Source organism: Ursus americanus, chromosome 23 (assembly GCF_024610735.1).
Source record: "Ursus americanus isolate L20-20 chromosome 23, mUrsAme1.1.p, whole genome shotgun sequence".
Taxonomy (NCBI): domain Eukaryota; kingdom Metazoa; phylum Chordata; class Mammalia; order Carnivora; family Ursidae; genus Ursus; species Ursus americanus.
Genome location: NC_142149.1, coordinates 28,419,421 through 28,437,135, shown reverse-complemented (window position 1 = coordinate 28,437,135; position 17,715 = coordinate 28,419,421). Strand labels below are relative to the sequence as shown.

Below are 17,715 nucleotides of genomic sequence, written 5' to 3'. Positions count from 1 at the left end.
CTAGTAAATACTACTCCAAATCAGAGGAAACTACTATGGAATCCGCTATAAATTCCTGTTAAGTGTGGTGCCTCTGTACTGTGGTCTGAATGTTTGTGTCCTCCCCAAATGCATATGTCAAAATTCTAACCCCCAAGATGATGGTATTGGGAGATGGGGCCTTTGGGAGGGGCCGAGGTCGTGAGGGTGGAGTTCTCCTGAATGGGATTAGTGTTCTGATTGAAGAGACCCCACAGGTCTCCATGTGAGGACATGAGGTCTACAACCTGAAAAAGGCTCTCACTGGGACCATGCTAGTAGCTTGATCCTGGATTTCCAGCCCCCAGAACTGTTAGAAACACACGTCTATTGTTTATAAGCTACCCAGTCTGTGGTATTTTGTTATAGCAGCCCAAATGGACTAAGATACTATGTAATTTATGCTAATTTGTCTTTATTTTGCAATTCTGATCTAGATTGATGCTATTAAAAATTAAAATATACAGGTACCAATTTTTAGACGTATGTAATTTTTAGACGTATGTAATTAACTTTTCCTTTCTATAAGCATTGGTTTTTGATTGTTGTTGTACTTAATTTTTGGAGATAATTTAAAGGGAAAGTTTTTTTCTCAATATTGGAGCCACTAACAGAAACTTCACAGTTTGATAAAAATTATTTTTTTATGGGAGGCTTACACAATTAATACTTTATTGTTTTAAAAAGTCAGTAAATCATTTCATGGTAATTATAACTGATAATATTCAATTCATAATACTGATGTTCTTTTTAATTTCATCTATACCATCTCTTCTTTAAAAAAAACCAAAAACATACATCTTTATACATCTTTTCTTAAGCTATGCTCCCATCTATAATTTCTCTGAAAGGTGCATTTAATGAACCTCACCAGTATTTTCCTAAAAGGACAAGGCAACCTAATCTTGATTTAAAGAAGAGTTTACATTATTTGATTTCAACAGTTCATTGATTATTACAGCTTCATAGACACCGTTATGATAATGCATCTTAAAATTTCAACGCTTTGTTCAGGAAAATTTCTAATAAAAGACATAATCTAACAGGGACCATTGCACAATACATTCATTTTGCTCTTTTATTCATTGAAGGAAAAAAGGCATAATGCACCCTTCTTTAAAGTCTATTAAGTCACATTATGTACTCCTCATTGAGAAAGAGTAATTGAAAGAAATAACAGTAAAGAGGAATTAAATGTGCATTTACCTGTATTAGACATATCCGTAGGGCTGTTTTCCGAAGAAGGAACTGGAGTCTGTTCTGTCTTCTTGTATCCAGTTTTTATCTATGAAAGAAAAGGAAGAGCATAAAATGTCATTTTCTAAAGTAGGTCAAAGACCAGACTAGAAGCTCACGTTAACATAAAAAGAATGGTTTAAGAGATTAAAGCGGCAGTCCAAAAATATGAGATCTCTAAAATTTTGGTATATTTATCTCCAAACAAAGCATTTCAGAAGTAAAGGTAACACCTGCTTTCAGCTCTACCATATCCAAGACAACAAAATATAAGGCCTCACACCTTATCATTGAAAAGCTATTATAACCCCTAATAAAAAAGTATAAGGGACCGACAGAAAATCTTATACTCTGTATCTTATTAGCAGGTCCCTGAAACTAAAATTGGCTTTGATGAATTTTATTCCATTAACTGAAAGCCTACCTGAATTTCCTATTTTGTTTTATAGCCAACATAGGTTTTAAGAGTATATGCCCTATTCTATAAAAAGTTTGATTTTGTTAGCAGACTAGAGCAATTAGTAATCAACTGTCGATTTTGATGTAGAAACTCCCCCCTCTGTGTGAGTCTACTGGGGTGAACTAGGTATTAGCATGCACACGTGAGGGAACCATATCCACCTACACTGGGTAATTAGGATTAGCCTCACTGTGCAGGAAAAAAGCTAAGGAACAAAAAGGAAGACTGCCTGTCTTCAGTGAAGCAGGAAACAGAAATAAGAATAAATTAAACCATATTAGAGACTTTCTGAAAATACATATGACATTCCTAACACAGTTTTGAGTGACAACTAGGCTTATCTCCGTGAGGCCATTCCTGATCATGACTTTCTGGACAAAAGACACAGTGACTTGAAAAATTATATTACTGATAGCACAGTATAAAAATATCAAACAGAAAAAAAAAAAAGAACTTTCAAGGAAATACCAATCTGTTAAAAAAAACTGCACTACTAAAATTATAATTCTATTGTATATAACAAACATAAAAACTTATAGGGGACTTATGGACTGCATAAATACACAGAGAAATATAAGATTACCGGATTTATCCTAAAAGAAGATAAAATGGTATCCGTAGTCTGGGGAGTGGATGAGGTCTTTGGAATTAGAATTTCAGGGGGAGAAGGAAGAAGGCTAAATGTCGAGACTTGAGGTCCATATTCTCCTGAAGCTTGTAAAAAAGATGGACAAGATGGATTCTCTGGATGACTGCCATCAGATTTTTGTCTTATGAATGCTATCTCCCAAGCAGGTTCTGACCTAGCATTAAAAAGAAATCACTTTATGGATATAGTGTGGATATAGTACAACCGAATTTTAAGATAATGTTTCAAGTATTATTAAAATATACTTATTTCAGGGGGTGCCTGGGTGGCTCAGTCAGTTAAATGTCAAACCCTTGATTTCAGCTCAGGTCAGGATCTCAGGGTTGTGAGATTGAGTCCCATGTTGGGTTCTGCTGCTCAGCAGGGAGTCTGCCTGAGATTCTCTCTTTTCCTCTCCCTCTGCCCTCCCCCACCCCGGCTCACGGGCATGCTCTCTCTAAAACTAAATAAATGAATAAAAAAATATATATATATACACATATACATATATATATCCATACATATATATACATATATATATCCATACATATATATCCATACACATATACATATACATATATATATATATATATATATATGATCTAAAGTATTTAAATCTCTTAAATTACTGTTTTTGAAAAGACATGTTAACTAACTCATTCCAACTTATGGATAGGATAGTTACCTCAACTTGGCTCTGGTAATTACGCTTTTTGCTTCTTCAAAGGATACGCCGATCATAGATTCCTTGTTTATTGAGACAAGCTGATCTCCTGGCTTCAAACGTCCATCCTAATAAAAGTAATAATATATATAAAGAAATTAATAATGATGGTGTTAAGAAAAAACAACTAATTGATACAACTAAACCACAGAAAACTTTTAGTGAACAGTCTCTTAATGAAGGAGTAAAAAGAAAATCTTGGACAAAAAAAACCTCAACAGCTAAACCCTGGTTTGTCTACATACGTGAATGAAATGAACAGTTCATGTACATGCGAGCTACATTTACACACTAAGGAATCTTGAAGAGGCACATGAAGACATACCCTGGTACACCAGGAAAAGACCGGTTTTAAGAGCTCAGTACTGGGGATGCCTGGGTGGCTCAGTCGGTTAAGTATCTGTCTTTGGCTCAGGTCATGATCCCAGGGTTTGGGGACTGAACCCCACGTCGAGCTCCCTGCTCAGTGGGGAGTCAGCTTGTCCCTCTCTCTTCCCCTGCTTGCTCTCTTTCAAATAAAGTCTTAAAAAAAATAAGATTGGTACTATGAGACGGATATAGCACTGACTCTGTGATAAGTAAGTCAAATAATTCTAGAATATTTCAGAATATAAAACTCATTCATTTTAGTTTCTGAGCAAACCTGCATCTCTCATCCCACAAAACTGGTAAGGTTTATTCCATAGTTAAGACTTTTAAAAATTTAGTCAAGGGCGTCTGGGTGGCTCAGTCGGTTAAGAGTCTGCCTTCGGCCCAGGTCCAGCTCCCAGGGTCCTGGGATGGAGACCCGCACAGGGCTCCCTGCTCATTGGGGAGCCTGCTTCTCCCTCTGCCCCTCCCTCCACCTGTGGTCTCTCTCTCACACACGTGCGTGCTCTCTCTCATAAATAAATAAATAAATAAATAAATAAATAAATAAATAAAATCTTAAAAAAAAATTCAGTCAAAGATTTTAATTAGATTGATTCTACCCATATTTCAGCTCTTTACTGGATCTGTTGTACCTCCTGTGACTCAGGCCTAGCTGCTGTACATACAGCTTTAGTCACGTCCTACTAAAGAGGATCACTTACAACCAGCTGCCTTACATGGTCTGCTGGGACCTGGCTCTGGCTGTAACTAGCCTAACTGGGTAAGACAGAGCCCACTGATTACAAGATTTAATGGATTTGTTCGGCTGGTTTCCCAGTCTTTACCTTTTTTCTTAATTCAAACTGGAAAAGAAGAATGAGCTCTCTTCATTTGCAGTTCCTGACTTGTCTCAATTATCATTTATATACACAAGGACAGAAAGCAATATCTCTGTAACTGGGGTAGAAGCTTATATGATTAAAAAGCTAGATTTTCACCCTAATGGCATTTAAGTAAGTTCCACAAATTCAATCTCCAAAGTCATATCTAAGATATATCCCTTGGATAACTGATCTTTGATCTGAACTTCATTATACATAATAATGGTGATTTATGGTTACTTTACAACTAAATAACAGTAGTTTTTTAAAAAAAAGAATATTTAAACTTTATTTATTTATTTATTTATTTATTTATTTATTTATTTATTTATTTATTTTAGAGAAAGTGTGAGGGGCACGGGAAGAGCAGAGGGGAAAAGAATCTCAAGAAGATTCCACACTGAGCGGGAGCCCAACAGGGCTGGTTCCCATGACCCTAAGATCGTGACCTGAGTGGAAAACAAGAGCCAGAAGCTTAACTGACTGTGCCACCAAGGCACCCCCTAAGTGTCTTTTTAAAAAACAAAAATAACTATTGAGGGACACCTGGGTGGCTCAGTCAGTTAAGCATCCCACTCTTGGTTTTGGCTCAGGTCTTGATCTCAGGGTTATGAGACTGAACTCTGTGTTTGGCTCCCTGCTCAGCGTGGAGTCGGCTTAAGACTCCCTCCCCCTGCTCGCTCTCTCTCAAATAAATAAACAAATCTTAAATAAGAATAAAAAGACACTTAGTGCTATCTTTTACACTCAATACTGAGTGCACAGGAAGATAAATATAAAATACTTATCAAAAAACTTTATGGAAACATGTTATTTCAAATACTATGTAGAAGATACTATCACCTAAATGCATAATGACTCTATGACCCTTCTAAATCACAAACATTATTTAAAAAATTAGACTGAAAAAGGGAGTTTGATTTTAAAATACATAAAATTTGGAAATTTGTATTTTATAAATATAACTAGCAAAGTCAGAGAACAGAACACAATTGCTATATTCACAAGTGATTTTTTTTTTCCCCTTCCACTGATAAATGTATGAGGAGTAAAACACAATAGTAATGCTGGAAAAGACTAAGCAGTATGGAGAGAGTATCCACCATATGGATCCTACATGTTCAGTAAAATGAAAGAGCTGATTTTGTAAAATTTTGTAAACACAGTTCTGTATTGCTTGAGCCCAAACCTTATTACAGAGTTTGGTTACATATGCATTTAAATCAACTCTACCCAGACATACTTAGACACATACTTTAGCTTGCAGTTTAATATGCAAAATTTTAGTTTCAGGACAGTTATCTACTCAAGGTTAAGATGAAATGGCAATAAACAAGATAAACAACATTTTTGCCATAGGCAAAAAGATAAGGCTAATAATAGGGGAGAATGAACAAAATCCCAGAGCGCTTATTTCCAGGAGGAAGGGTGGGGAATGCAGGGAATGTGATCAGGAATGCCTCAGTAGCACTTAAGATTTTCTACTCTTTTTTTTTTTTTTTTAAAGATTTTATTTATTTATTTGACAGAGAGAGACACCCAGCGAGAGAGGGAACACAAGCAGGGGGAGTGGGAGAGGAAGAAGCAGGCTCCCAGCAGAGGAGCCTGATGTGGGGCTCGATCCCAGAACGCTGGGATCACGCCCTGAGCCGAAGGCTGACACTTAACTACTGCGCCACCCAGGCGCCCCAAGATTTTCTACTCTTTTTAAGTCAAGTGGTGAACTCTTAAGCAGATTCATAGGTGTTCATTCTATTGTTATGCTTCATTTACACGTGTCAAGTACCACATTATAAAAAAGAAAAGAGGGGTGCCTGGCTGGCTTAGTTGGTAGAGCATACAACTCTTGATCTCAGGGTCATGAGTTCAAGCCTCACAGGGAGGCATGGAGCCTCCTAATAAAAAATAAAATAAAATAAAATAAAATAAAATAAAATAAAATAAAATAAAATAAAATAAAATAAAATAAAATAAAATAGAAAAGAAATTCTCCACCTCCCAAAATAAAAAGAGGTCATAACACCAGCCCCCAAATTAACTAGCTGAATTATGTTTTGGTTCTATATTCCAAAACTGGTATTGGAAGTAAGGGTCAAATGGAGAAATTTTTAATCTAATTTTAAAATAAGTAAATTAATAAATAGTGAAATTAAATAAATGTCATTATTAAATCCAGCTCTAGACCATTTGGAATCTACAAAATAGTTCCTCACTAGAATCAGCTTAGTAAGGTAGATTATAGCTGAAATTTAATGGCTTAATACTACCATTGACTTGTATCACAAAGCCTGGCAACAATTTAGGGGAAAAATGGAGAAAATGAAGAAAGCCCTGTTTCACTGGAGCAAAGCACATAAAGGACACTGACAAGGACAAGGAAAGAAAGCATTTTTTAGAATCGGGGTGGCAGACAGTAATAACTGGAAATACTGTCAGATGACAATTCTTTCAACCGGGCAGGAGACTTCAGAGGCAGTGGACAGAACTGGAAAGAACCCAAGGTTTGGCAGCCAGACAGACCTGAATACTAACTTGAGCTCTACAACTTGCTAGCTAGATGTTCATAAACAAATAGAGGGAGAGGAAAGGGCTGGAGAGTCACACAGTCTCATCCACGAGAAACACAGAACTACAGTCAAAACTGTTTGAGGTAGTTCCTGTGTCCATACGTCTTATACAGACCACAGCTGGCTGTCAGGGTTGCAGAGAAAAAGGCTACATTAAACAGAGGTAGGCAACAGGGTTTCGGCGGACCTACTATCTCCCACATTCTCCTCTCAGACTGTTCAGTATTATCTCAGACTGTTCAGTATTAGCAATACAGAGGGAAAAGCTCTCATGAACACAATATAACGTATCTTATATTAAAGCACACTGATGTACTATTGAAGGAGAATTTTCCAGCAGGACAAGAGTCAGAGAAGAGAGGAAGAATAATGCCTTCTGACGGTAGCTTTTGGTATTTATATATATATCTTTTTTCTAAAAAGTATTTACAGTGGTGTTTTTTTTTTTTCCTTTCCTTTGCCTCCTAGAACAAGATCTTAGCCAAGCATGTGAATTTCTGAACCTGTTTAAAAGTCAGAACCTGCAAACTCAAACAAAGCTATTTCTTTTGGAGTCTGGCATTCAAACCAGTGAGTCCTGCCCCAGTTGGATGAATGTATATGTGAAGAAATGAACTTTGGGGACATGCCGAGGCTTCTTCCACACTGTCTGGGTTTGGATACAGTGGTTACTGAGCAACTGTATAACACTTTCACATGCCCTTCACCTTCAAAGTCTTCATTATTTCCTGTCAATATTTACAAAAATGTTGAAAGTAATAACATACTCCTGACCATTTAGACGCTTCTATTGAAAACTACCAGCGCTGTTCATTTATAATGACCATTATGTAGTTTTCTAATGTTACCATATTACCATACCATCTACACGGCCTGACTGATTTAACTAACTCAGTCCTAAATACTAAGGAATGCTCCTGCAAGACTTCTGGTTCCTTTTCCATACTCTCAGAAACTGTCAACTTCTGTTGCCTGCCAGTCATTAATGTGAATTTAGGAAAGTTGCTTAATCTCTATGAGACTTCATTTTCTTAGCTGTAAAGTGGAGATAAATACCTGTCGCACGAGGTTGCTGTAACTGGAAGAACATACGTAAAATCCTAGCATGTTGTAGGTGTTAAATAAAAGTGAGTTGAATCAATTCCATGCCTGCTGTAATTTTTGCATTGATATAAATTTAATCCTGTTACTCCTCAAATTAAGAACCTTTGGGGGGGGTCGCCTGGGTGGCTCAGTCGGTTAAGTGTCCAACTCTTGATTTTGGCTCAGGTCACAATCTCAGGATCCTGAGGGCAGGCTCTGCGCTGGGTGTACAGCCTGCTTAAGATTCTCTCTCTCCCTCTGTCCCAACCCTCTCTCTCTCTCCCGCTCTTAAAAAACAACAACAACAACAACAAAACAAAACCCGTTAATGGGTGCCCACGGGTAAAAGTTGAAAACTCCTTAACTTTCCAAACCCAGCACAACAAGCTAGCTGCAACCAACTTTTTTCAGCCTCACTGTTCACCTTCCCTCCTCAGCACATAAATTCTTCATTCTAGTCTTAGAAAATGTTCATCAAACCAGCCATGGTCTTTGGAACCCTAATGCTCTTACACATCCTAATTCCTGTCTAGAATGCCACCACCAACCCCGCCACTTCTCTGATAAACTCGCACTTAAACCTCACAGCCAAATGCAAACGCTTTCTGTGCGGTAAGTTTGCCCCACTGCCTGGAATTACTTAATTGTTCTCTCCCTGCTCCAAAAGCACTTTTACTTACCTCTGCTATTACACTTACTGTCCCTATTTGCTTACATATCTTTTTCTCTCCTATTAGAGCGCATTAATCCAGCAACTTCCAAACTAGCAGCCCTGATTATTTCAGTTGGCCGGAACCGTGTCCTTTTCATGGTTGTTTCCCCAGCATAGTGCCAGGTACAGAGTAAGCCCACAATCAAATTAATCAGGGCCAGGAAACAGTCTGAGGAAATTAAGGTGGCTCTGACAGAAGTAATAATGGCAAAGGAGAAAAGAGAGTGACTTGTAAAGTGAACCCTCTTGGCTGCTACTTCTTTAGCTCCCATCAATGGGACTGGTTTCTTTACACTGTGCCATCCAGAGGCCTTGGTCCCCCGGTTCCAGGGATATGCTCAGCATATTCTGAAAACAGACTTCCTCTGAAAGATAAATATGTCCTACTTCAACCCTTTGTGAACAGTGACTAACCATTAGTATCTATATCTACGTGATCATTGTCTTTACCTATAGAGTTAGACTGGGGAAAGAAAAAAGTCCTGAATTTACCAAATTTAAAGTGACACTGCTTGTAGGATACACTGTTATTTTATGTAGCACTAAGAGAAGAAAATGCTGCCAATTACCCTATGAAATTGATTCTAAGATTCATCCCAGGGAGCTTGTATGTATGTGCTTTACTATATGTCTTAGAGTCAGTTAAATGAAATAGGAAATGTAGTATCAGGTTTGAAAAAAGCTTTTGATACTGCCTGCTTTCCTTTCACTAACAGCAGAAAAACAAAGAAACAAACAAAAACATTTGAAAACTTCAAAGACATTTCGCGTCCAGAATCTAACACAAAGGGCCAGGGAAGAGAGGTACTTGGTGTGGAGCCAGACGGCGGCAGCAGAATAGCAAACAGGCAGATGAGTAACTCTCAGAAACATGACAGAATGCCGAAGGGATCATTCATTCATAAACATTACCTGAGCAATTAGTATGTGCCAGGCATCACACTGGGGACGAAGGATAGTATTGTGAATAAAATCAGATAGAATCCTTGCACTTAGGAAACATACTGTCTTATGGTTCAGACAGACCTGATAAGACAATCACGGATATGGATGTATGCTTACAAACTGAGATAAGTGATATAAAGGAAAGGAACAGGATCTAGGAGCACATATAGGAAAAAAGATCTAGACTAAACTGGGGGGCACAGGGGCCCCTGGGTGGCTCAGGCGGTTAAGCATCTGTCTTTGGCTCAGGTCATGATTTCAGGGTCCTGGGATCGAGCTCCATGTCTGGCTCCCTGCTCAGAGGGGAGTCTGCTTCTCCCTCTCCTTCTGTCCCTTCCCGCCTGCTTGTCCTCTTTCTCTCAAATAAATAAATAAAATCTTAAAAAAAAAAAAACCATAAAATAAACTGGAGGGCACAGAAAACACATTCCTTAGGAATTAGTCCTTGAACAGCTATTTGGAAGTAATGGTAGTGGTGGTGTGGGTGTGTTTCCAGTCAGAGGGAACAGCAAATGAGAAAGAGCTTCCAGGAACTGAAAGAATACCATTCTGGAAGCATAAAGATGGAGAGTCAGAGAAATAAGGGCAGAAGTCATATTATACAGAACCTTGCAGGCAACTGAGTATTAGTATGATAGATGGGGGGGGGGGATAGGCGTGGTGCATAAGAGCAGGCGAAGCTATCATGAGGTCTGATAAACTATGTGATGGTCATAGGAGATCAAGGAGACTGATGGGTTCAAGAGATATTTAGAGAGTAAAAAAAGCAACAGCACATGCTAATAAACTTGGGTAGGGGTATTAAGGGAAAGGAAGTAGTTAGGATGCTTTCAGGTTTTCTGACTTTATGCAACTGGAAGGTGTCATTCACCGAGACTGGGAACAGAGGAAGCAGCTCTGTTTGGGAACAGATGGGCAGATGAGGGTGTGGTGTGACTACCATGAATCTTGCCTCAGATATAGTGAATCTGAGATGCCTTAAGGAGATCCAAATGGAAATGCTGACCAGGCAATTGGATATGTGGGTATAAAGCTCAAAGGAGTGTCTCAGCCAGAGAAAGGTCTAAGACTGAACACTGAGGACTTCAGACTGATATGGGACTGGCTGGTGGGATGAAAAGGGTCTTGGAGGGGCACCTGGGTAGCACAGTCCTTAAGCGTCTGCCTTTGGCTCAGGGCGTGATCCCAGCGTTATAGGATCGAGCCCCACATCAGGCTCCTCCACTGGAAGCCTGCTTCTTCCTCTCCCACTCCCCCTGCTTGTGTTCCCTATCTGGCTGTCAAATAAATAAATAAATAAAATCTTTAAAAAGAAAAGAAAAGGGCCTTGGAATTCTCATATTTCCTTAACTAGTATATTTGTATATACTAGTTAGTATATTTGTAATATTTGTATATACATACCTAGTATATTTGTTCTCACCCTATAGGCTTCCTCTAACACTTGGTGCTGGGAGAATTTTTTCTTCTACTTCAACTGGAAAAAATGTGTCAAGATGCTCCAAGTTTTAATTCCGAATATGTTTTTCAAAGAAACATGGTGTTTTGGTCACTGAACCAGGACTGTATTTTTTTTTTTTTTTTTTGCCATTGGAAAACATTCACGTATGTGTAAGGAAGTGGTGGTGGGGGCTGAGGCAGCTAACCATGATTAACTAAAGAAGATTCCTTCTGAGTTCCAACAGCCCCTTAACACGTGAAGTTTGGGAATATAAATGTTATATAATCCATCTATAAGCTTGGGGACTGCCTATATTGTTAGCTCTGAAATAATATCATATTAAAATAAAAGTAGAGCTAGTGAAAGCACTCACATGCATTTAAAAAATATTAAGTCGCACAGTTTAGCAACTTAATAAGGATAATCTTATGAACCTATGTTTCCTGTTGTATGAATACATCTACTATTGCAGAAATTTTGTGCAGATTAGAAATTTATTAACATGCCTAACAGCATTTAGAACACAGTAAATGCTATTATTAATAAAATCATTTAAAAATAAAATTGCATTAACTTGCATTTGTTGAATAAATGTGCACGTAACTCTCCATCTTGAGGAAGTATACAAAAATAAGTGTAAGCATACCAAGCCTACTTATTCCACCTATCTCTGTTTTAGCTGTTTTCTTCCTTTGGACTGGACCAGATACTGTCAAGGAACATTAATAACTCTGTGCTGCTCTCTAGTGGTAAATATAGAATATAGTTCGTTAAATGCCTGCTTTTTGATACCCTTCCAAACAATGAAATTCTAAGAAAAACCAAGAGAAAGTATTTAACTGTAATTTTCAGTCTGCTACCACTGATAGCAGATGAAGTCACTCCACACCCTGCTATCAATTTATTACTTTAACTACAGATATTTACATGGGAATAAAAAGCACACACTGATGCTTATCATAACAGCAAATTTTTATCACTCGTTAGATATCATGATCTGTTATTGCATTATATGAAGTGTGGTTTAAGAAATATCTTGGCTAGGGGCGCCTGGGTGGCATAGTCGTTAAGCGTCTGCCTTCGGCTCAGGGCGTGATCCCGGCGTTATGGGATGGAGCCCCACATCGGGCTCCTCTGCTATGAGCCTGCTTCTTCCTCTCCCACTCCCCCTGCTTGTGTTCCCTCTCTCGCTGGCTGTCTCTATCTCTGTCAAATAAATAAATAAAATCTTTAAAAAAAAAAAAGAAATATCTTGGCTATAGTGAACACACACACACATCTCACACACATACATCTCTCAACTAAAGTAGTCCTAAATATCTCAATTCTTACAAGACTAATTTGTTCAAATTTAGTATTTAAGTATAGCTTTATTTGCTTAATAATTTAAATTCAATAGGTAACAATTTACATTATAACATCCTAAATTTATTGTATAATACTTACAATATGGTAAGTGTATCCTATTATCTCAACAAACTTGAAACAATTGAAATCATTTCTATTATTTTGCAAATTATCGGTGAAGCAGTTGATTAGATAAACTGCTTGCTAAACAAGTGTTTGCAATGAGGGTGGGGCTAAGGGCAAGACTATTATTTATTGAACCAAAACAAATAAGAGAAAAACAACAATATGAACAAACTTAATGATAAAAGGATCCTTTCTCATTCTACACAGCTTGACATTAATACAATATTTTATTAAATTCTTTATATTCTGTATCTCTCCAAAAAGGACAGGAGGCAATTTTCAAAAGACATATAGAATTACATTAATAAAACAGAAATGGCAAATGAAATTTAAGAGAAATGAAAATGCAAATATAGTTAACTAGTTTCTTAAGTTGCTGATATTGTGCTTCAAATTTGGATCTGAGCTTCCTAGCAACCACAGCAAAAAAGAAATCATGATTTACATATTTCTTACAGTGAAGAGGAGAGTAAGGCTCTCTAATCCCTAAAAATAAATAAATAAATAAATAAATAAATAAATAAATAAATAAATAAATATTTAATTTCTCATGTGGGCAACTAATGAGTGATATAATTAATAAACTCAACAAGAATTATTGCAAATTTAGAAATCAGCAGATTTTATATGCTGAGTTTCCTTGTTTGTTTTGTACTTAGGAGAGGCTAAATGATGTACTTCAAGTTTAAATGATCCAACTTAATCCAAACTCTCCGAGCAGTGGAGAGATAACATGGCTTCAAATACAATTTCAAAAGCTAATAATGTACTGTATGGTGACTAACATATCATAATAAAAACAAACAAACAAAAACAAATATAATTTCTCTCAACCAGATTTCGGATAAGGGTTAAATAGCACATAATTAAAAATATATAACCTTGGGGCACCTGGGTGGCTTAGTCAGTTGAGCGTCTGACTCTTGGTTTCGGCTCCGGTTACGATCTCAGGGCCCTGAAATGCAGCCCTGCATTGGGCTCTGTGCTCAGTGCAGCATTAGCTTGTCCCTCTCCCTGCTCTCTCTTTCTCAAAAAATAAAAAATAAAAAAATAAATCCCTTAAAAAAATATATATATATATATATGATATATATATATATATATATCATATATGTATATGACATTTGGCTAAGAGTCTGAAATCTGCTATTTTCCTATTTTTTTCCTATTCATTTATTAGGTTGAAGCTCCTTGAGGGTAAAGGCCTATCTTCCAGTTCTTGTAGGATCATTCACTGAGAAATGGTCACAGTGGACATTCAGTTAATACTAAAAATTTACTGATGTAGTAGGAAAACAAACCTCACCACTGGTGGTTTGGTTTGTTTGTTTGTTTGTTTTTTTTTTTTGTGAAGTGTTATTTTATTTTCATTTTTACCTTGTAACAGTCTCCTCCAGGAATGATTTCCTGAATATATACCAAGGGACCTTCATTTCGGTTAATTCCTCCTAGGATCTTCAGACCAAGGCCTGTTTCCTTGGTAACTGTAATCATCTGAAAGGCAGGATCCCTAAGATAAAGTAAATTAGCATTCACAAATTAGCCTAAAGATCCGTGCCTACTTCTCTTTAAACTACCTGCTAAATCAAATTCTTAAATCTAGATAACACGAAATACTCAGTATATAATACTAGCAACGACATTTAGAAAAGTATGGTGATAGAAAAGCAATCAAATGGATTCTGTTACCTCTATTATTTTTTTTCTGTAAAAACAATCAAACCATAGAAGAAATCACAGCAATAATGCTTATTTCTTTGGAGTAGAACAAAGAAAAATACCTTCAACATAGGATTTAAATAAATGTAAAGCTGTATTAGAGGTAACTGAAGAGATGTGTCTTTAGCTGACTTTTAGACTACACTGAGAGATCCCAAAATTAAAGATTTTAGTGAGTTAGGCAAGTGACTTTTTAAAAGCCATGTCTGTGGCTGTTTACAGCAAAATAAATATGACCTCTACTTGAATCTCAAAAAGTTTATCTTTTTAATTTAGGAAGAGTATTTTCTGATAGAAAGCATGTGCTCCATCCATAATTTCCATCAGACGTAAGAGCAATGCCATTAGAAAAGGAACTGTCAAAAGAATTCTGCAAAAGGTATACCCGCAAGTTGTGTTTCTGAACATTCCACTCAGAGAGGAGACTTTTACTGGTCTGAGAGAGCTTGAACAGAGTTTGAAATGAGGCTTAGGGCTGCCTGCTTTCCTGTGATGTACTCGGTACTATGCTAAGCAATATACATACATTATGCCATTCAATCTAATATTTATACAACTCCTAAGATTATTACCCTCAATTTTCTAAAAGCACCAAAATCTGGGAAAGTTAACTTGGTGGTCTAAGGTTATGAAGCTGGAGAACAGCCATGGAAACCCAGTTTGTTTTACTCCAGAGGCAAAATGTGGTGTAAGATCTGCTTGGTTGCTGTATTGAAAGCCATCGTTGAATTATAGGACTTTTTGCTATCTTCAAACACATCAATAAACTAAAACTGCTATTAAAAAAGAGTTCCCTCATATCTTCCATATGATTATAGCTTTTGGAAAAAACTTTCTTAGCTTCTGCCACAGAAATTCTAACTGTATCTCTAAGGAAGTGTGTATTCAAAATTTAAATCATAAAAAAATAGAATGAAAGAAATTAAAATATAAAAAAAACCCAAACCCTTACAAACCTCCCTGCTTTTGAATATTTTGCTCTCTATACAGGACAGCTTTCAAGGTTGCATTTTACTGAATTAGGCTCTAGTGCTGGATGGCCTATCTGGTTACTAGGGCAACAGTCAATTAGCTAAGAAAAGAGGCAGTCGGGACTGGGTCCACAATGTTTCACTGTTACAGATTTCAGAAGCTCAGCCCACTCTTGATGGAATATTAAGTTGTAAGGACATAAAGGAGTGAAGCCTAGAAATGAGAGAGCAGATGGAGAGAGGGAATTAAGGTACCTCATTAGGTACCTCCCATAACCCCTTAAACCCTCCAAGTGTGAATTTCCTTCAATGGGTATAACATATAATCTTCACCATATATTATTGCTTCAGTAAAGGATCCCTCCTTTTCTAATGCCAACAGAATATTTGTATTTCATACAGCATTTACTTGCTAGGACCTTATTTTAAAACCCCCTTATGCCAGGACGTCTGTGTAGCTCAGTCGGTTAAGTGTCCGCCTTTGGCTCAGGTCATGATCCCAGAGTCCTGGGAACAAGTCCTGCGTCTGGTGCCTTGCTCAGCGGGGAGGCTGCTTCTCCCTTTGCCTGCAGCTCCCCTCGCTTGTGCATGCTCTCTTTCTCTGACAAGTAAATAAATTTTTTAAAAAATAAAAAATAAAAATAAATAACTCTTTCATTTCTAGGCTTCACTCCTTTATGTCCTTACAACTTAATATTCCAAGAGACATATGTCTCTTGTAAATAAATTACTCACTGTCAAATAAACAAATAAAATCTTAAAAAAAAAAAAAGGTACTGGCTGAATAAACTATGGTACATTCACAGGATAGAATACTACTCAGTTATAACATGGTACAAGGAAGACACTTACATACTGATGTGATCACCAGGATATAACTTAAGTTAAAAAAAAAAGGCAAGACCAAAAAGTATATATAATATGCTACCCTTTTGTTAAGAATATGCTGGCAAGTGGAACCTAGGAGGCAGAGCCTGGATATTTGGGAACATCTTGCCTCGGTTCTATGATTCTTTCTCATAGGCTTGATTTTGCCTTATGTAGTTGGACAAAACTCTGTGCTATCCCAGAAAGTAAAACTGTTCAGCACCAGGGCACAGAGCTCTGTGTATGGAGTTCTTTGCATACCACACAAATGGGCCTGGCTTGTGTCCCTTGAAGACTGGAGTTTTCCAGTGCTCTCAGGAGGAGGTAACAGAGAAAGACATCCTGAATTTAACTGGCCTGATACTCTTCTCCAGGGAAGACGTGTGAACCTGAGCTGAAGGGCCGGTGTGCACTTGTTTACTGTTATATACACATATATGTAAGCGTGTACATATTTACGTGTATTTGCTTATGGAAAAAGCAGCACTAAACAGGAACCGAGAATAAAAATGGTTATCTATAGGAAGAATGAGGTCACAGAGTGAATGAAGGACAAGAATGACTTCTCTGAATATACCTTGTTATATGTGTGTTACATGTTTGCAAAATGGCCACCAATTCTTTCCATTCCTGTCTGCGTGCCCTTTGGAATGTGACTTCGCTGTTCCTTCCATTAAAATGTAAAGTCTATATCCCTACCCTTTGAATTTGGACTTGACTATCTGAATTGCTTCAGCCAATGGTACACCAGCAAATGTGAGGGAAATAGACATCTGAAAAACACTTGGGCGTGTTGCTGCAACCATTCCGCTATCATGTGAAAGAGCCTGAGCTAGCCTCCTGGGGAATGAGATCAGGTTCAAAGAGACAGCCATCCAGCCTTTCTAGATGAGGTGCCAGAACATGTGAATGGGGCCATCCCACACTTCTGGTACATACTAGAAGAACTGCTCAGCCAACCTACCCAAACATGAGAACAAATAAATGCTTGTTGTTTCGAGGCATTTTGGGTGGTTTGTTACTCAGCAAAAGTTAATCTTATATTATGTTATTTTTATACTGGGATCATAAAATATTTTAGATATTTGAAAAATCAGATCCAATTTTTAAAAAGGCAATTTCTATAAGGAATTATAAAAAAGAATGCAGAATTTATCCTATACACTGATTTACATTGTAAGGTAATTATTGATCAACTTCCTTATCACCTTAGACCACAGTTAACTGTATAGAATTTTCAATCGAAAGTTCATTAACATTCTACATATTTCAAACTATGATAGCTCAAAACATATTAAATTTAATTTAAAAATTACTTTTCAGGTAGACTGGATGATACCACAGCAGATGTACTTTTATTCATGATTTTACTACAGGAGGCTTGGATTTAACTGGGTGAATGAATATCTTGATGAAGAGTCTAGAAATTCTTCTTTCCCTAAAAATGGAGAAGTAGAAAATAAATTTTCATGTCTTAAGAGTAGTCAAATTCGATTTCAACTTTGCATAAGAACATCACATACATGTATATACATGTTAGATATATTTTATATATTTTGAAGTATAGCACTTTAGTCATTGCTGATAATATCTGAGAAATACAAAGTTCAACAGACAGGTAGATATAGCTATAGGACTA

At 37.1% G+C, this 17,715-nt stretch overlaps 1 protein-coding gene across 5 annotated transcripts in view; it reads right to left on the bottom strand.

The window, feature by feature from the left end:
• Nucleotides 1–17,715, bottom strand: part of STXBP4 (syntaxin binding protein 4) — a 219,997-nt gene that overhangs the window by 190,683 nt on the left and 11,599 nt on the right. For 4 of the 5 annotated variants that reach the window (XR_015721309.1, XM_045773046.2, XM_045773041.2 and 1 more), the window contains 5 exons: nt 17,393–17,514; nt 13,897–14,029; nt 3,028–3,134; nt 2,298–2,517; nt 1,225–1,303 (listed from right to left, as the gene is read on the bottom strand). Coding sequence is in view for 4 of the 5 variants with exons in the window: in XM_045773046.2 (XP_045629002.1) it covers nt 1,225–1,303; nt 2,298–2,517; nt 3,028–3,134; nt 13,897–14,029; nt 17,393–17,439 (586 nt within the window). In the remaining variant the exon portion in view is untranslated. The remainder of the gene's footprint in view (nt 1–1,224; nt 1,304–2,297; nt 2,518–3,027; nt 3,135–13,896; nt 14,030–17,392; nt 17,515–17,715) is intronic. The other variant, XM_045773047.2, reaches the window with a different exon arrangement.